Raw genomic sequence first — 20,800 nt, 5'->3', positions numbered from 1 at the left:
GTTGAAATTGAGTAATTTAGTTATTTCTAGTTGAAATAAGAACCTTGCATTTGAATTATTAACCAGATGAAAAACAGGTCTAAATTTACTCTTTCAAATAAAATATTTTTATGAAACTAAGTACATCGAAATCGTTTGTCGACTCTTTACCTTTCTTCAATAATAGATTCAATATTAACTTCTGAACGCAATCTTTCAATGTAGCATGATGGGCCAGTAGTTAAAATAATATCAACTGTCAATTTTGCAGAACGCGATTGGTTGGAATTATCAATGAACCTCATTTTAAGCCAATGATATCGTTTCCATTCTTTATAATCTAACGTAAAGGTTTAACGAAACATACTTGGGTGTTGTCCGGCTTGATGATTGTAACAACGCTAGCGTAATGATCAAACAGTTTTAAATGATTTTCTGACTGTAACATTACGTTCTTATTAGAAGCATAAATTAAATAGCTATGAAATTATGATGAGTGGTGTCGTGTATTATTTCTTTGTGTTGCTTTGCTATAGCATTACGAAATCTGATGCAGGTTAGTATAACGATTATTTTTAACAAGTGTTGGTTGTTTTCCTTTCCTATTTAAATATGTAACGTATACTTGTAATGAAATTAACGAGAGTTATTTTCATTTCAATGATTTGTCCTTAAAATATTATTATAATGCATTCTTTGGAAATAAATTTGTAATATTATCTTTCACATTTCTGTCAGTCTTGTTTACTTCGTGAATAATTTAGTCAACCCTGAAAACGCTGGCCCAGTTACTATTTTCGTAATTTCTTGACACGATACATGTGTTTTAATTTAATGGTTTTGTTTTCAGACTCGATAAGATACTATTACGATTACGAATGTAACCAGCCTCTTGTTGCCAACTCTAAGTTGACTGCCACATCGAGCCTAAGAGACAGGGGACCTGAGAATGCTAAGTTGTATGGTGAGTATGTGATGTGTGATGCACCATCTTCATAAACTTCTGGCCTCTATGTTGGATAGACTCTGAGTCACAATCCTTACATTTTGGCCGGAATAATTTATTTCATAGATTAAACATAAAATACTGCTATTCAAGTAATCCATTGACACAGAGATAGGCTTGCAGTAGATGTTGTTAACATGATGATATGCTAACATTAGGCTGATAAATAAAATCAAGAATAAATTAAATGTCTAACTGCCATACTCAGAGTCATTTAGTGATACTTAGTAAAATTTTGTTCTAATTGCTAAGGACTGGGTTAAGTAACCATGAAATGACTCTGAGTGTGGCAGTTAGTTTGTTGTTATCATTTTTTACTACAATAACTGTAATAATGTTTGTAAAATATAAAAATCTTATTTTGGTTACATTATCACATAATGTTAGCGTGATCACTGAGTTAAATCATGAATATAGAAAATATTTATTATCACAAGTATCATTTTTGCCTTTGCTGCACTGGTAGAGTGTTTCATAACATTTGATGACTGAAGTTACCATTAAATCTATGTTTTTTGTCAAAAATGTTATGAATCAGTCAATACGGTATGCTAGAGAATGCTGTAGGACATGAGCCAGCTAAATTGGCAACATTTACATCATTTTTATTTTTATTTGGGGATGAAATCATGCCATTATTTTTGCATGTTGTGTGTTGTGTTTGTGATTCAGTTGCCAAAGTTATAGTTTATGCTTCTTAACCTGTGAAATGTAAAAAAAATATCAGAAATATATGAAAAGGATACTGAAAGTAACAGGGTTCATTAATTCATCTGCAGGTCCGTTATCAGTATAAAAGACTATATAGTTGGACCTCAGTAACAATACTAAATAGAGACTTTACAACCAAAATGGCCAGTGCTAATGTCAGATGGGCATTCAATGCCACAGAGTGGACACCTACCCAGGAGGAAATAACAGCTGCATCTAGCTATATACAGCAAGAGGAGAAGCAAAGAATTGCTAGATTTGTTTTCCAAAATGATGCCAAATCATCACTGGTTGGTCGCTTGATGCTGAGAAAATTTGTTTATGACACAACTAATATTCCTTATGAGCAAATACGCTTCAGCAGGGATGATAAAGGCAAACCCTATCTTGTGGAGTCTGGAGATGTACCGGTCACATTCAATGTGTCTCACCAAGGAGACTTTGTGGTTCTGGCTGGCAACAATGACAGGAACATTGGTATTGATGTCATGAAAATTGAACCTCCTGCTAATAAGAACATTCCAGAATTCTTTCGTATAATGACGCGTCAGTTTTCCTCACACGAATGGTCGACAATACGCAGCTTTCCCACAGAAATGGAACAGATCGCGTGTTTCTATCGCATTTGGTGCCTCAAAGAAAGTTATGTGAAGAACATAGGGTTTGGTATAACTGTACCCTTGGACGAAATAAGTTTTTCTATAAAAACACGCAAGTTGGAAGTGGGGAAGCTAGTAACTGATACGGTCTTGCATGTGAAGAATGTTGTTAAACAGGGGTGGCTGTTTGAAGAAACATTACTCGATGACAAACACGCCGTGGCTGTGTCTTTAAAGGTCGAAGATGGAAACTATACACAGACACCTTATACTTATCTCACCTTTGATGAAATTGTGGAGGGAGCACAACCCCTGCATGAACCAGACTTGCAATTTAGTTCCGACTTTGTTGAGAAGCAAATGAAACATTTTTAGATTACGATAAATTGAGAAATCTCGAATTTATATTAAAAATATCCTATATATTTTCTTATAGTTGTAATGTTAAATATTGGCTATGTGTTATATTTAAACAAATTGGGTTGCTTTGGATTATATAGATGTTATTTAAATAATATAGGTTTAGGATTATATTACTTAGTTGTTAGAAGTTCAATAAATGGCAAAGGCAAATAAACAATGATTTAAATAACAATTAAGTATCATTTTTCCAACTAACAGTATCTACTAATGACACAAGCTACCTTGTGATATAAATTAGCAATTTTCCCGCACTGAAAAGGTTTGAATGCTTGGACGGCGTCGGAGAATGACTTCGACCAGCAGCTGGTCATTGACCTGGGTAGCGTAAAGAACATCACGCGGGTGGCCACGCAGGGCCGCGCTCACTCCCAGGAGTTTGTCCAGGAGTACCATATCAGCTATGGCTCCAATGGACTCGATTACGTTCAGTATAAGGCGGCCGGAGGCGAAGTCAAGGTAAAGCAATAAATGAAATACTTGAAATATGACTAACAGGTTGAGAGGTTGCTTGCATGAGGCTTCGTATTTGTTTGGTTTTCTTGCAGTGTTTTGTAGCGCTATTTCTTTATTATTTGGTAGTGGTAGTATGTAGTCATTTTGTTTGTTTTGTAGGTGTTCTTTTTGAATTCTTTTTAAGTTTTAAGGGTTGTGGGCTTTATTTAGTAGCAGTTCAAAGTATGTTTAGTTCAAAAAGAGTTCATTGAGATAGACTGATAGTCTTTAGATTGCGTTCATTTGCTGTAGGGGTTTAATTTATTTTACCTGCAAACAAATAAAACGCAATAATAATACTTCATATGGTGTGTGAATTACTGAATGAGGTCTCGTAAAGGACTACATAAAGATCAAATTCAATAAAGTCAGTGAACCAGATTTCGAGGCTGGTCTTTTCTGGAACAGCAGGGCGTCCAATTGTCCATACTTTAGTAATATTAACGGTGTTAACTGGACATTTTTATAGTCGCTTACAAAAGTGCGCGCTCATTAAATCACGCACCATGAAGTAGAACCTATTGTTTCTGTTCATTCAAAGCTGCACAAAAGGCTGCTTACCCTAAACATTTACCCTTTATAAAAACACCTGAATTGCATAGAATAACTTCAACACATTTGTATATACAAACACTGAAAATAGTATCAATTACTCTAATTTTCTTTACATACATTCTTAACTAATATTTTCACATCTAATTACAAGCCTGATTGTGGTAATGCTGCCTAGTCCCATTCGATTCAAGGACCATTGTGAATATGCTCTCATTGAATGCAACCATTATGTGGCTGAACAAAGCCATTGCATTTATGTGGAACCTCAATGTTCAGTACCTAACGCTTTATGTTGTCCTCTATTATTCACTGAATAAAAATGTTCTTATTAATTCAAAACTTGAAGTAATAATAATGTTCAGTTCCTCTTGTGATTGACTCATAATTTGTTACTTATGTTCATGTTTCTTAAAACTTTCTCAATCTCGCGTCCATCCTCGATGAAAGTATTGAATAAATATAAGATCTCATTACTATCCACAATCACGTTTGTGAAGTATCAATAGCACTAACTAACATAACGGTGAAGGAACATCGGCATGGACGGCTCGGGAGAGCTCCTACTACCAGCACCTGACCATTCAGCTGGACAAGAGGAGAGAAATGCGTGGCATTGCCACCCGCGGCCGGTTCGCCACCGACGAGTACGTTACCGAGTATATGCTCCAGTACTCCGACGATGGCGAGAGCTGGCGCCCTGTCACCACAGACGATGGGTTCACCAAGGTAGGTCATGGTGGAAAGTTACTAACAGTTTGCATCATCTAATAAACATGGGAGCACTGTTTTCAATAACATTATGATATGGAAGTATATTATTTTCACATCGGATGTAACTGATGTTTTTTCCGACGATAATGTGTTTATAGCGCGTGGGACGTTTATACATTCTTCGAGCTCGTAAGGTAAACTATGGAAAAACAAAGGGCCTTTAAAGGACAAGCAAACATCAAGTTTACATTCGCCCGTTAATTGATAGTCTGCTGAAGAATCATGTTTTTATGTATTGTACGTAGTAACATTATTAATATCTACATGTTGTCTGAAGGGTAGGCAGGTTTAGGTCTGGCTGCTAGATACTTATGTAACCTAAACTTCTACAGTTATGTTATAAGCTCATATAATGCAATCAACAAGTTTGTTCTGTCTGTCTTTCACCCAGGAACCTATCTAAGCTTCTTGCTATGCTTGCTACTACTGAGAGTTTCGAAATCGAAAATCCTTGTGCTGCATTATCCAAGAGAAGTCGTATGCAATGTGATATTTATGTATAAGATGATTCAAAATAACTAATGACTAGTAGTGACAAATGAAATTGAAATTCGCTGTTTCCGAGTCAACATTTGCAATGCATTTTAAATATATAAATCAACGTGGTATTCGTTAACTTACACGTGAATTAGTCTTAAACCTCTCGTCAATAAGGTTCATATTCCCACAGATGTTCGAAGGTAACCATGATGGGAATACTGTGGAGAAAAATGAATTCGAAGTGCCTATTATAGCGCAGTTCATTCGGATCAACCCGATGAGATGGCGCGACAAGATTTCTATGAGAGTCGAGGTCTATGGATGCGATTATGGTACGTATGACTGTGGTAACAAATGTTATAATCGTGTGGTAGTATTTTGATAGATTTTTTTCAAACATTTCTATATAAACTTACGGTTGTCTCATGAGCGGTGGGCAGAAACTACAGAGCGCTTCCTAGATACTCTCCTTGCATATTTTGTATCCATAACATAAATTTTCTTGCATCTGACTATGCAAGCACGCCGATAGATTTATAAAGAGGAGAAATAACCCCCATTTCCAACCTATAAAGCTCACATGAAGTATATACCTGGTCGGAAATATTTTAACAGTAAACTTTATGTATTTTATACGGTTTTGAATAAAATATAATGGTGTTAAGTGCTTGCCTTGGAGTGCAAGTGTTATGGAAATAGAAATATTAACGTCACATCCTGGCTATAAACCAGGTGTAGACTGTAGTACTAAACTTTATTGCTTTCTTAAAACAATACAGTATAGAAGAGCATTAACGTTAGCTTTTGAGAACTGATACTATATGTTATAATGTACATAGTTAACTACTGGTAGAAACAACATAAACGATTTTGATGGACTGTCTTGCATTATAAAAAATATTACTTAGATTTTAGGTCATCATATTTTCATACTTAACCTGAATACTAAAGAAATACTGTTTAACAGAAAATTCATTGCAGTATACAAAACGGGTGGTCATTAGCATATTAGTCTCGCGTGCTAACAAGTACTTCTAAATCAGGACGACCTAATTTATGATTGACGTAAGCGTACAACGATATATCGATGTTCCCCGAAATCTTTGATAAATATCTAATATCTAGGAAGCCTAATGGATGTTTTCCTAATGGTATAAATATAGTTTTGTACGAGATTTCGATCTACTATCGATATCGGGACAAAATGTAATTCTGAAATGTTACTTTCCGATGAGTTATCTCTCTTTATGAATGAACTTTTAAAATCTGCTCATTAGGATTATTCTTTTTATAACATTATATTAATTCAGGTATGCAACTACAGGTATAACAATAATATTTACCAAATCAATCTTTCAACAACAGTTGCTGATACCCTTTACTTCAATGGATCCTCGATGGTGAAAATGGATTTACTGCGCGACCCAATATCGGCATCCCGCGAGGTGATCCGCTTCAGGTTCAAGACCAGTACAGCATCAGGCGCGCTCATGTACTCCAGAGGAACACAAGGAGACTACCTGGCTCTCCAGCTCAGGGATAATAGGCTCGTGCTTAATATTGATTTAGGTGAGTAACAGAAATATAAAGCTATTAAAAGTTACCTACGTATTGAGTCTTGTGTTAATCTAAAGCAGTACATACGGCCTAAATTAATAACTGATGTCAATGTAATGTCTTTAGGTGGTCGATTTTGATCTATATTAAGATTTATATTATTATTTATTCGGTTATTATTTCGGCAGCTGTAATCTCATTACATTTGTATACTTAACTAACACATGTTGTGGTCCCAGGGTCTGGAACAGCGACGTCACTATCGGTGGGCAGTTTGCTGGACGACAACATCTGGCACGACGTGGTAGTCTCCCGCAACCGGCGCTCTGTCATCTTCTCCGTGGACCGAGTCATCGTGCAGGATCGGATCAAGGGAGAGTTCTCGCGACTCAACCTGAACAGAGCTGTCAGTACATACTCTATCAGGCAACAATACAGGTTTTAGGGTTCTTTACAATTTAGCTATACTATAATAATACACTCTTGTTACAGTTCTACATAGGTGGTGTACCAAACTTCCAAGAAGGGTTGGTTGTGAACCAGAACTTCACTGGTTGTATAGAGAACATGTACCTGAACGCCACCAACGTGATCCAGGACTTGAAGCTAGGCTACGAGTCCGGCGAGCCATTCAAGTTCCAGAAAGTTAATACGCTTTATGCTTGTCCAGTAAGTATAACTCTTTGAACTCTTTGCAATGTATTTTGGTGTGTGACAGATGTTACTAAAATTCCAAAGCTTTTCCTTAAAGGCTGACAAATCATTTATAACTCCTCTGGTGATGTGAGTGTCCATGGGCGGCGCTGATTGCTTACCATGTTCATTTTATATCTCTTATCCCACTTTGCTTATTACAGGAGCCGCCAGTAGTTCCCATAACGTTCCTGAAGGAGGGCTCCTACGCCAAACTGCGTGGTTACTCAGGAGGTAACACCCTCAACATCTCCATGGAGTTCCGAACATATGAACAGCACGGACTACTTATTTACCACAAGTTTAACACCGAGGGACATGTTAAAGTGAGTTTGTAGTGTTTGTACAATGATTTATGAAAAAAAATGTTTAATTGTTATCAAAGACGTTACGCATTCGAGGGTCTTAAAGTAGGGATCTTATTAAATTAGTTGTAAGTAGTATTGAGGTTGAAGCACATTTATTAATAAAGTGTATCGCGAATAGTTATTGCTAACTTGTTCTTAGAATCGTCATAACCTGATTATAACCAGCCAATATCTTTAGGGAGCAATCATTTGAGTCAATGTGCAGTATCAATCACACATTTAAAATTTATATTTATTTTCCAAGAGACTCAAAATAGACAGTGCTGCTTTAGATGGAACACATTGGGCTTAATAAAAACTCATTTCTCCAGGTATACATAGAAGAAGGAAGAGTGAAAGTAGAACTAGAGACGCCTGGCTCTCCTCGAGTAAAGCTGGACAACTATGCAGAAGAGTTCAATGATGGACGATGGCACTCACTGCTCTTGACAATGGCTACTGATAGCCTTATACTGGCCGTGGACTACCGACCTGTTAAGACATTGAAGAAACTTAGATTTATGACGGGCAGCACTTATTACATCGCAGGTAACGTTACATAGAATGATAGTACACTTTTGGGTATCCTATATTGGACTTTAATGCAAATTTTAATAGCAAATCTATGTCTGGTGAATGCGTCGCATGTGTAAATGGGCATAAAAAACTATAAATTACCAGTAAAATGCTTTCAGTGGGATTCAATCTCAACCTTATATCAATTAAAAAATGTTTAACTTGTTTAGTGTCTTATTATTGATGTTTATATAAGTGTTGCTAAGGACGCTATAATCTTTAGTTTTTCTGTTGCTAAGGAACTGAGGAGGTTGCTAGGAGGAAATATTTAAATGTTTTATTTGTATTGTGTAGGTGGAAAAGCTCCTCCGCGCGGCTTCATCGGCTGCATGCGCAAGATAGCGGTAGATGGAAACTACCGACTGCCTACTGACTGGAAGAAGGAGGAATACTGCTGTCCTAATGAAGTGGTGTTCGATGCTTGTCAGATGATTGACAGGTAAAATTATTTTCAATATTTTCTGTTTTGGTACACTTATACACAATATGATTATGCCAGTCTCTTATTTGAAATCAAATGCTGCTATGATGCCATACTTGTCACATTCGTAATTCTCTATATCAGTAATTTTGTAATTTGAAATGAACTGATATTTTCCTTCGTGCAAAAATATAATGTCGTAAGCTACATTCTTTTAAACTATCTAACCGCCATACTCAGAGTTATTTATTGTTTATTTAGCCCAGTCCTTGGTAATTATTTTCAATACAAAATCGTTACTGAGGAATAGTTTAAGTAATCATTAAATGTCTCGGCAGTAAAATTATTTTAAATACATTTTCAACCTTATGGTTTTGCAATAAAGTTGAACATCGCTTGTATAACTCCCATTTACTTTCAGATGCAACCCCAACCCATGTGAGCACGGCGGAGTATGTACCCAGACGGCGGACGAGTTCTCCTGTAACTGCCAGGGGACCGGGTATGCGGGGGCCGTCTGTCATACTTGTACGTATACTCATGTATTTTATTTACTAGTTAAATAAGTGTATTAAAATTAAGGCGATTGTTTCTGGTTGTAGAAATGATGACTGTCTGAAGTTGTTCATTCTACTTGTGTACGTCATTTTGCCCAGTCTTTAGTCCTTAGATATTAGTCACAATAAGGATGATGACTGGGTCTAAAATAAATTATTACAACTTTTCAATACAATAAAATATTCAAAAATTATACACTCTCATTCATAAATTTGATGAACTACTTAATTTTTGATTTTTTCTAGCTAAAATTATAGCAATAAGTCTGCTATTTGACGTCAAAAACTTATGACGTCATAATAGAGTATTTCATACAAAGTTCATAGAAAATGTCGTTTTAGACCTTTCTAAAAAGTATTGAATTTGACTAGTAGGAAACATGCCTATTACAGCTTCCAAAATGTAATAACTTGATTAGCCTTTAATATAGCGATGATAAGAACTGTGTCCCCATCCCGCAGCGATCCACCCCCTGTCGTGCCAGGCGTACAAGAACGTGCAGGCGGTGTCCCGCTCGGCCGACATCCACATCGACGTCGACGGCTCCGGACCGCTGCCCGCCTTCCCCGTCACTTGCGAGTTCTACTGTGAGTACATTATTCTTCTTGTTAAATTACTATGAACATTTGAAACTGTTTTAAAGTATTATTTCTAAATGATGTGATTAAAAAAATAATCAAATATGTTTATAATTATAATCTAAGTTCGCACTTATGTTCAAATACATGGAAGCACTTTGTTTTGAACTAGATCCGATTGTTCTATGAGTCCCATATCCCATGAGGCTTTAGCTACTAGCCAAACATAACACTGATTACAATTCGACTACAAATACATACATGTGACATTAACTGCAATGTGTACATTCTGGAGTTTTATTGTAAGTACTTTATGGCATATATCCTAAACCTGAAGTCCATTCCAGCGGACGGCCGTATAATAACAGCGGTGCAGCACTCGTCGTCCCAGAACACAGTGGTGGACGGGTACCAGGAACCCGGCAGCTTCAGACAGGACATCATATACGACGCGTCCATACGGCAACTGGAGGCGCTGCTCAATAGGTCCGAGAACTGCATGCAACATCTCGAGTACATGTGCAAACATTCAAGGCTGTTGAATTCGCCAAGTGAGTTACTTTTCGTAGTTATTTATTGTGTAATGAGTCAATAAGGGCTAGATTGTATGTGATGAGTTTTTTAACCTTTTGTCGTCCCACGGTGACTATAAATGACGAACACAAAATTAGGGCTAATCTGCCAATGTCAGTTTATAGCCGACACGAAAACATATTTTTTTAAGTACATTTTGTTTGTCTATAGCCGACTGTGGCGCTCAAATGGTGTTCCAGAAAATGTGTCCACGTAAAGTTTATTTACGTAAACGCAATATGTGAAAGAAAACAGAATTTATGTTAAGATATCTGATTGGCCAACCCTAAGTGACATGGAAGGAGAATTAGTGTAGATTTTAAGATTTTATAAAACCTTTTTTATAATGTTGCGATGTGCTTTAAGTCGTCGCTTATTGAGAATATGTTGAGTACTGAAACGGTGGTCGGTTTTAGGCGAGGAGTCGTCGTTCCACCCGTTCGCGTGGTGGGTGTCCCGGTCGGGGCAGCGCATGGACTACTGGGCCGGCGCCACGCCCGGCTCGCGCATGTGCCAGTGTGGGTTACTGGGGTCCTGTCGGGACCCCACCAAGTGGTGCAACTGCGACGCCGAGCATGGCAAGCCCGATGGTAACTATACTGTATACATATATACTAACTAATTGCTCAATGTGTTATAAATAAAACAAAGTTCGCGTGGTCCGCTAGTTATTTATATTTTTTCAGTATACTATTCACAGTAAAGTTATCTGGAAGACATCCCTTTTGGTGATAAGACAACAGTACTCAAACTTAATAAATATTCTCTTAAACTTTCCGTAATCATCCTAGTATCTGCTGATGAAGACAACATGAAAACTCGCTTAGTGATTTTTGAGTTTATCACCAAAGATAGTATCTAACCTCCTGTACTTATAATTTAACCAGAATTCCAAGTGGACGGCGGTGAAATCACAGAGAAAGAGTTTCTACCAGTAAAGCAGCTTCGCTTCGGTGACACCGGCTCACATCTCGACGAGAAGGAGGGACGGTACACGCTCGGACCTCTGTTGTGTGAGGGAGACGGTATGTTCTTTAAATACACTAACTATAATAATATGAAATTAACTTAAATCTTGAATCAAAATAAACAATGTGATTATTATAATTCTTACGTTTTGTTTCAATTATAAACAAACAGGTAAAATGTAATTTTTATACAGCATTACAAATCAGAATTATACGGAGTTTGAATAGTTGTTTTTAAAGACTTTGATTTGCTTCAGATTTGTTCAGTAATGCGGTAACATTCCGTATATCTGACGCCATCATCACTCTGCCGATGTTTGACCTCGGCCACAGTGGCGACATCTACTTCGAGTTCAAGACCACCAGGGACAATGCTGTGCTCTTACATTCTAAGGTAAAGTATAGAGAATGTTATGATTTGATTACAAACTTACCTTGGACCTGAACTTGTCCTAAAACTACGATCACACACTGCATCTGAAATCTGCAACTGAAATGCGATTTCCACGTCTTCGACTCAAGCCAGATCTTTAAATATCTCTCAGTTTATGATAATGAAGAAATATTAGTATCTTTTAGAGAAATGATAAGGATTGTTTTTAATAATGCTTGTATCTGTAACCTACTCTCGTATGCAGGGCCCTCAAGACTACATAAAGCTGTCCATCATCGGCGGCGACCAGCTACAGTTCCAGTTCCAAGTGGGCGACACTCCACTCGGGGTGTCCGTGGAGACCAGTAACCGACTGGCTGACAACAACTGGCACTCTGTCAGCATTGAACGAAACAGGTAGGTGAAGGTAGCATACCATGTAGTAATAGGGAGTCATAGAGAATTTATTTATTATTATTTTTACGCGACAGACGGTTGTCTGTCACCTTTGTTTTTGGACTTGAAGCCCATTAGAGGGTTTGTGTATGTCAGGGCGTAGTAGGCGTTCGTTGCGTGAGTGAGGTTAGGACGCCCAATTATCCCCCATCCCAATCTTTCCAATCTCTGATTTCCTAACAACCCTTAAATTCCTAACGTCACTTGTAATGTCTGGTATTTCGGGTGTCAATGGTTTAGCTGCGATTATTTGTCATCGGGTAATCCTTAAAAAAGGTGATAGCTATTCTGGATTAATAGTAAATCCGACATCGTTAGTAATAAGTTGGAGTAAAGTAATGGTCCTTGTGTTGTTCCAGGAAAGAGGCCCGCGTGGTGGTGGACGGGGCGCTGAAGAACGAGATCCGCACGGCGCGGGAGCCGGCGCGGGCACTACAGCTCAGCACCGGGCTCGTGCTGGGCGCCGCGCTCGACCGCTCGGGGGGGTTCGTCGGCTGCATGCGGGCGCTGCTGCTCAACGGACGACCCGTGGATCTCAGGCAACATGCCCGCCGGGGTATGTACTTGCTATAGCCACATTTTTCGTTTTCTTGCTTCACCATCAGCCTGTAAATGTTCCACTACTGGACAAAGGCCTCTTCTCATACAGAAAAAGAGCAAACATTAATCGCTACGAATTGATAGAGGCCTGTTTGCCTGTTATTATACGTTCAGTCACGAAAGTCGCATTTAAAATCTCAGTCCTTTTTTTAGTTATAAGAAAATATTCTTCTTTCCAAAGTAAAGTACATATTTTTAAATCATGTTAATAACCATAAACTAATTTGTCCCAAAGGTCTATACGGAGTATCAGAAGGCTGCATGGGTAAATGCGCGTCCTCTCCGTGTCTAAACAACGGAACCTGTCTGGAAGGATACGACTCCTACTCCTGCGACTGTCGCTGGACCGCCTTCAAGGGACCTATCTGTGCTGATGGTAATTTGGTTATAATAATCAAATTAGTGTGTAATTTGAATGAGATGAATAAATAGCTTTGAAAGAAACTTACGAAACTAACCAAATTGTCTCAAACCATTTGATCGATTTTCAACCTTATTTACTAAGTAATAAAGTTAAAAATCTCAAATAATTTTGAGGACTTTGGCGTTGTAGCAACGTAATTTCGTATGTAAACTTATAAATACGAATTTGTATGTAATTTCCTTTAGAAATCGGCGTGAACCTCCGACCGAACTCTATAATAAAGTACGACTTCCTGGGCTCATGGCGGTCTACCATCGCGGAGAAGATCCGCGTCGGCTTCACCACCACCAACCCCAAGGGATTCCTACTCGGGTTCTATTCCAACATCTCGGGAGAATATCTTACTTTGCAAGTTTCTAACTCAGGTAAGAATTGTTATTAATAAGTTATGTTTATACTAAAATTTTGTACAATAGTACCTTAAAGATACAAGCAGTTTATGATTGAAGCATCAACTATTTATTTATTTGTACCCATGACTAACAAATTCGTCCATAGAATCAGTATACAATAGTCTCGATGTGCCTATTGATAGGCGACTTTGTTTAATTATAAAATGGAATGTTCCATACTGCGCATGTTTTCTGCTACATCTCTCTACATTGAACATAACTTTCTTTGGTTGCATGTTTTACATCTTTTTGATCTCCGAGGATTTACATAAGTTTGTTTGTAATACGCAGGTCATCTCCGCGTGGTCTTCGACTTCGGTTTCGAGCGACAGGAGATAATATTCCAGGGGAAACACTTCGCTTTGGGACAGTACCACGATGTACGGCTGTCTAGGAAGAATAGTGGAGCCACTATGGTGTTACAGGTATATACTGGTTATCACCACAATTAAAATATTGTATTTTTGTTAAAACATTGTATGACTCAGATTGAGCCGGTCCATTCGTAGCTAACTCTCCCACATTTATTATGAGAATACACTGAAGTTCGTGTGGCAAATATTGTGTTATCTTTAGTAATTGCCATCCACCGTTAAACTGCTTTTTAAATAGAATCAGATATTAAATGTATTTAAACCAAAACTGTTACCGTCAGGTGGACAACTACGAGACCCAAGAGTACAACTTCAACATCAAGGAGTCGGCCGACGCCCAGTTCAACAACATCCAGTACATGTACATAGGACGGAACGAGTCCATGAACGAAGGGTTCGTGGGCTGCGTCAGTCGCGTCGAGTTCGACGACATATACCCGCTCAAGTTGCTGTTCCAGCAGGATCCACCGCCCAACGTACGCAGTTTAGGAGGTAAGAACATATTATGGGATACATTGCACTTGATTTAGTAACATTATGCATAATGAATTAAAATTAGTGAGCAATCTTAGTTTTCCTACGATGGTGGTTAACGACTTAATCAGTGAATTTGAGGAACGCCTTTTATACAAATGTTGTTATAAAACAACCAACATTACGAAAAAAATATCGAAATTGTATAAACATTTCATTTTGCTACTCCTTGTCACTCGATCATTTTATGATGAGTAATAAGAGTGGTGTATTACCTTGTGCTATGTCTGCAGGTGGAGTGCTGAGCGAGGACTTCTGCGGCGTGGAGCCAGTGACCCACCCGCCCGAGGCCGTGGAGACCAGGCCCCCGCCCGACCTCGACCTGCAGCACGAACTGGACCTGCATAACACGGACGAGGCTATACTCGGCAGTTAGTACACATTCATATCTATGTTTAAACTCTGAATCAAATTATAAAGTCATCTAAAAATGTGATTTCAAAACTAGGTAAAGACCATGGAACTGCTTTCAGTTCTATTCTTTACTCGAGAGCAAAAAAAAACAGAGTCACTAGCGATGTTTTCATTTCTTGATAAATATTTTCTGGTCTAAGTATTTTATTAGTAGTGACTATTTTCAATTCAAACATTATTATTTGCGTTATTACAAAATTTAAACTAATGTTTATATTTGCAGCGGTTTTGGCATTCATATTCCTGCTACTGATCATAGTCGCCATTGTACTGGTGCGAGCGCTCTCCAGACATAAGGGCGAATATCTAACACAGGTATGGAGAACAAACATTATTGAAATTAATTTCAATTAGGGGCAACTACCCAATTGCTAGCACTGCACCAAATTATCAGCACTCTGAATAAATCGACCAATTCTAAGGTTTTCACTTACTAATTTGGGTTTCCACACTTATAAATAAATAAATACATGTTTTTGGAATCCTGCTATTGGGAAAATCATACTATGAGACCTCAAATTGGTGGAAATTATGTAAACAAACATTTGTGTCTCGCAGTTTATTCTGTTTTTGCCTGTTTCTTGTGATCGCGCGTAAGTTCACGTGTTTACATTTTATGATATATCGTATATTTTATAAATTTAATATTGAAACTAATGATTTCTCTGACATTTGAGATAATTTTTGATGATAATCTGAAGAGTAGAATTTGAGGTTCTGGTGATTAATTGGTAAAATACGTAGTGCTGATAAATGGATCGAATATTTTGTAAATTCTAAATTATCAGCACTGGTGATGATAAATGGAAAAAAGTACATAAATACTAATTTCTTACTTTTTAATGTAAATTATGTTTATTTTATGCAAAGAATTCATTTTGTTTTGTAAAAGTAGTTTATACCATCAAAATCCAAATGTTAGCATGGTGCTGATAATTGGATCAGAAGCATGCTGATAAATTGGTTTCCCTAGAATTTCATCTTCAATTTCATCATCTCTTCTTATTTCTTTTTATTTATTTTTTCTCTTCTTATTTTTTGTTTTATTACTAGTATTATTAGTAGAAGATTTTGTAGATGGTATGCAAGCTACGACAACTACTATAACAAATAAACAATGTTATAATAATACTGGAGATTGTCTTAGTAGTGCACAATTGATATGTCTTGATAGTCAACAATATTTACTAACACCAGTTAAATTACAGGACATTTTGATTACTGAAAAAATATCTGAACGAAAAGGTGTTAAAAAAAAGAGATTGACTTGGCCATCGTACGTAATCGTGCAATAGACCATCGTAATTCGTTGTCATGAAATAGACTAAACAATTTAATACGAGAAATGTCAACAAAAGTATAGGTATACTTGTGTTTTCATGCGATGGCCAAATCAATCTATTTCATTTAAAACGTAAAATTAATGTAATATTGATATGATAAAAATTTACATTATATCTTAAGACAGAAGGTCTCTTAAGTAGGGACTAAATAAAATAACCGACTTGGTATTACATGGACCTCACATTTTTTTACGGTACATACACTGATGAGGTGCGAGACTTGGATTTTTTTTACAGAATGTTTTTGATGGTATCTCACTTCTTTTTGTAGATTAAATTATTCCATTAAACAATAAAATGTAACTGCATCAATAATATTGTAATCTCATACATTTATACGGGTTTACAAGTTATTGGTGTGATGAAATTGTAACTGTATCAATAACTTTGTAATCCCATACATTTAGGATTACAAAGTTATTGATGCAGTTGATGTATCTAAAAAACTGGACTGAATTTACAAAATATTAGATTTTTCCCTTAATGTAGATACTAAATACTAATTTTATGCAAAAAAATTAAGCTTCTATGTCTGTTAGAAGTGCCTTATACTTTTGATGATCTGTCAGTCAGTGACAAAATTTCGAAACTTTGATGTGTTATAATTCTTAAATTAATGTTTAAAATTTAATGAAAATTCAAATATATCATGTTTGTACAATGCCTGCTTAGTTACTTAAAATTCAAGCTTCTTGTTTTATCCACAACGAAGTTATAGGCGGTCGAAATTGGCCTGAATGGTTTCGTGAAAAGGATGGTACGGCCGTGACACATTTTTTTGCTCGACTTATACAGATAAAAGTATTATTAGATTATAAGTAATTGTTTTGTTACCTACTTACTAACTATATAAAAAATAATTAAAAACAGATTTTATTAATGTAACTAATTTTTTTTAATGCAATTCCTAACAGTGATAGTTAGGTGCTGATAATTGGGTTGCTCTATGCTAGTAATTGGTGGAGATGGTGCCAGTAAATGGTGACAGACCCATTTTTTATTCTTACTTGTCTAAATAATCTTGGATAGAGGTCAATCATGTTTTTCTTTTATTATCGTCTTCCTTATTAAATATTATAACTATTAAAATTTGCCTTAACGGGTAAAAGCCTTTTTTTCACAATAATAAATTGGCTTAAATTAGGACTAACCCTTAAAGTGCTGATAATTGGGTAGTTTACCCTAGTTGTTGTTAGTTCCTTTAGCCCTTGATCTTTATAATGATATTGTGTCTCATCGTATGTACTAATAGATGAGAGGTTAAAACATTTTAACATAGACACATCAGCCCATGTTCTTGTTTCATTGGTGAGATAAGAATTTTATGTGCTGTCTATTACAAACCTTACATATATTTTTTATTCATGTATGTGGCCCAAAAAGCTCACCAGTAGTTATTTTCAATTTACTAATTAGTGGTTAGTTATTGGAACAAGCTACATGTTGTATAGTAGAGTATAAAGCACGAGTACCTCGTCCACAGGAGGAGCGTGGCGCGGAGGGCGCGGCGGACCCGGACGCGGCCGCGCTGGCCGCCGCCACCGGGCCCCGCGTCACCAAGCGCAGGGAGTTCTTCATATAGGCCATACACACCACGGTACGAGCTCAACTCTACACACAATACTACTTTGCACAGACTGGCAATGCTGGTTTAGGTCATGAAACTGCACTACTTATTGTTTTAACACATTGAATTTGATGAAACTCGTTGGTCGAAAGTTGTATAGAAATCATTCAAGTTTTTTCTTAACTGATTGATTTCCAAAATGTTGTAGTATTCATGGCCTGAACCAAGACACTAAGGTTTCGTGTTTTGTTTGTGTAAATCAGAAATCCATTAAAATAAACACATTGCTTCCATCAAATTCTAAATCATATGAAACATAATGAATTATATCTTTGAAAATGCCTTTACATAAATGTATTTTGCTACGTATATGACATAAATAGTATATCAAAATATATATCCTGTTACGAATACCGAAATGCATTTGTAAAGATAAACCTAGTACAAGATAATGTTGTAAGGACAATATTCGAGTATTACATTGTCATTATATGACTAAAAATTAGAATTAATTGTTCCAATACTGGTTATTAACGAAAAGGTACCGTGTTACGCATTTTCAAATCATACTCCGGACACTTATTATCAAAGAGCTTAGTACAAGTTTGTTTTACGTTTAACGAAATCGAAACGAGAGTGCGTTCGGTGCTCTGATTGGCCGATGATTCTGATTGCGAATGAACCAACCAATCAGCGCCGAACGCGCTCTCGTTTCGATCGTAAAGCAAACTCGTACTAAGGGTACAGTTTAACGTAACCATAGACGTTACGTTACGTCACATAATGCGTTCTATATTCCCCCTATTTATTTATGTGATAAGTCGCAGCGTTAACCTATCCCACTTCAAGTAATCATACGTTAAATTCTAAAGTATTTCTCCCAATAAGTGCCATCTGGCTACTTGCTTACTGTTTAGGCTTCGAGCTATTTACTTCACTGAATCTCTTTCTCTCTCATTTAGTTCAAAGACTGGAATATATTATTTGTTGATATTAAACATGAATCTCTTCGCTAGAATAATCCCTGAAAATATTATTTTAAAAATGCATCGCCTTTAATTAAATGCATTTGCCGAATTATTGTAAATCTTTCTCCTTCTCTTGTTACTATATCAAATTCATGGTCCATATTATAATGAAATAAAAACCAAAATATACTCGTATATATTTCACACGACATTAGAATAAAATTGAGTCTATACTTCACGCAATAAGGTCGTAATTGCTTTAACACGAGAAATATACGATAATACAAATTAGTGTAAGGTTTGTAATTAGGTTCTTTATAGGTTTTATATAACATTTGATTATATCGACATAGAAGTTTATTTCCCTTAGACTGCTTACTCATAAGCGAATAGAATTATTATTAGTTTAAGTAAATACGTTGGCAACTTTTTTTTTATTTCCGTCCAAAATGTTTATTTGCTACTTAATGATGATTTAATCATTTTTTTCTATTTGGCGAGATTGATTTTGTTTTGATTACAACGAATGATAGGTAATAAAATCATTAAAATGTATGGTATTGAGATTTTATCATAATTGGCACAAAATAAAAAGAATATGACGTTTAAAATCATTCGTTTTAATCAAAATACAATTAAAATATTAATGTATTATTTTATTAAATAACTTGTAGAAGTTATGGTGTGTATAATTATTGATTATGTACTTTATTTTGTATACAATATGGTATTTATTTGAACATTTTATATGATTTGTGTATGTAGTATAAGTTTAACGTCTCCAATAGTAAGCTCGTTTACAAAGTTCCGAATAGTGATAGGGAATATGAATTAGTGTCATTGCTTTATCATCGTTGACAAGTGTTGGAAATTATGGGGCGGGACCTCGACGTCTGAATGTTCCACCAGGTTACTCCATTGCTCCAATAACATGATCAGCCAAAGCCTTGTTGGCGTATAATTATGTCACTTCCCTGGTGTTGCATCGGTGGCACCAGTTGCTTACCGTTTGCTGCCATGTCTCGTAAAACATGTGCGAGAAATCCCATATGTAATTTGATAGATAGTCTTAAAAAACCTAACTAAAGAATAAAGTAAGAAAAACATGCAAAAAATGTGAAATTTGATTGCACGTTATTGATATAAAGAAGCGATAATGGTCAGACTTCAGATGTCGAGGACTACGCCTACTTAGATAGCGTGTGCTTTGAAATGTATTGAAAGAAACGGGGACGAAGTATTAATCATGTTACTTATACATACGCTGGAGAACAGCTTTATTAACAATATATTGTTCTACAAATTCTTATATAAAGGCTCTTGTGTATATCTGACACGATTACTCTTTAGTCTTATGACGAATATCACTTGATCGAACTTAGCAGTGAAAGCAAGAATTTGAACTTTATCACGGTGCCATAAGTGTCAATTGTTATATCAAAGTAGCACAGATTTAAAGCAACTGAATTTGAACTCTGTGTAGAAGATTTTAAAGTCGATAGTTGTGCTGATTTCTATCAAGTGGTATAGTCGCGGTATCGAAAGGTGTTTGTGCCTTAACTATTCCGAAGCGGGCACATAGGGACATACATAGTGACTCACTGATGTGTAGCGTGTTGATAGTAGAGTTTTTATTTTACTACTTCGAATATCACGAATAAATTTTCCACAAATACATTATTTTGGTGTTTTCATTTTGTTTTAACCCTATTTATTTATCTCGATAAGTTAGTGATCACAAGTGTTATCATTCACCCCAAATTGAGTCTCAATATGACTCCCCGTGTAAAAAAAATATTGGAGGCCTATTCAATGTTTTCGTGCAACTTCAAATAGGAGGACAAAAGGAGTGATGATAATGATTATATCGATTATAAAGTGTTAACGTCACGTTTTCACGTCAAAAACTATAAGTTTTTAAACTGACATGGTCACTAACACTATAATTAGAACTTATGACGGGATATTTACCATGTTTATTGAATTTGGTGAGTTTCCGATATTTCGGCACTGTTGCAAGCGCCATGATCACGGATTAACTGGAGTAAATGCGGGTGGGTGTTCACGA

General features: G+C 36.4%; 1 protein-coding gene across 3 annotated transcripts; it reads left to right on the top strand.

Annotated features, from left to right (window-relative positions):
* Positions 1-321: 321 nt before the first annotated feature.
* LOC118268159 (neurexin-4) lies at positions 322-20,412 on the top strand. Of its 3 annotated transcripts, none has more exons than XM_050706465.1 (25): positions 322-535; positions 830-943; positions 4,295-4,491; positions 5,207-5,348; positions 6,382-6,585; positions 6,813-6,979; positions 7,066-7,242; positions 7,431-7,592; positions 7,946-8,162; positions 8,484-8,628; positions 9,032-9,138; positions 9,630-9,755; positions 10,094-10,297; positions 10,736-10,909; positions 11,207-11,344; positions 11,545-11,681; positions 11,926-12,077; positions 12,476-12,672; positions 12,952-13,092; positions 13,326-13,505; positions 13,824-13,957; positions 14,188-14,398; positions 14,674-14,811; positions 15,078-15,169; positions 17,681-20,412. In XM_050706465.1, exons 1-25 carry the CDS (start codon positions 469-471, stop codon positions 17,777-17,779), a joined length of 3,822 nt encoding a protein of 1,273 aa, XP_050562422.1. In that variant the 5' UTR covers positions 322-468; the 3' UTR covers positions 17,780-20,412. The 3 variants fall into 3 exon arrangements, with proteins under 3 accessions (XP_050562422.1, XP_050562421.1, XP_050562423.1); XM_050706464.1 differs by lacking the exon at positions 4,295-4,491 and adding an exon at positions 2,978-3,174 and having other exon boundaries at positions 323-535; XM_050706466.1 differs by lacking the exons at positions 322-535; positions 830-943 and adding an exon at positions 3,044-3,174.
* Positions 20,413-20,800: the final 388 nt, after the last annotated feature.

Source organism: Spodoptera frugiperda, chromosome 29 (genome assembly GCF_023101765.2).
Source record: "Spodoptera frugiperda isolate SF20-4 chromosome 29, AGI-APGP_CSIRO_Sfru_2.0, whole genome shotgun sequence".
NCBI classification, from domain to species: domain Eukaryota; kingdom Metazoa; phylum Arthropoda; class Insecta; order Lepidoptera; family Noctuidae; genus Spodoptera; species Spodoptera frugiperda.
This window is presented reverse-complemented; position numbering and strand designations above follow the sequence as displayed.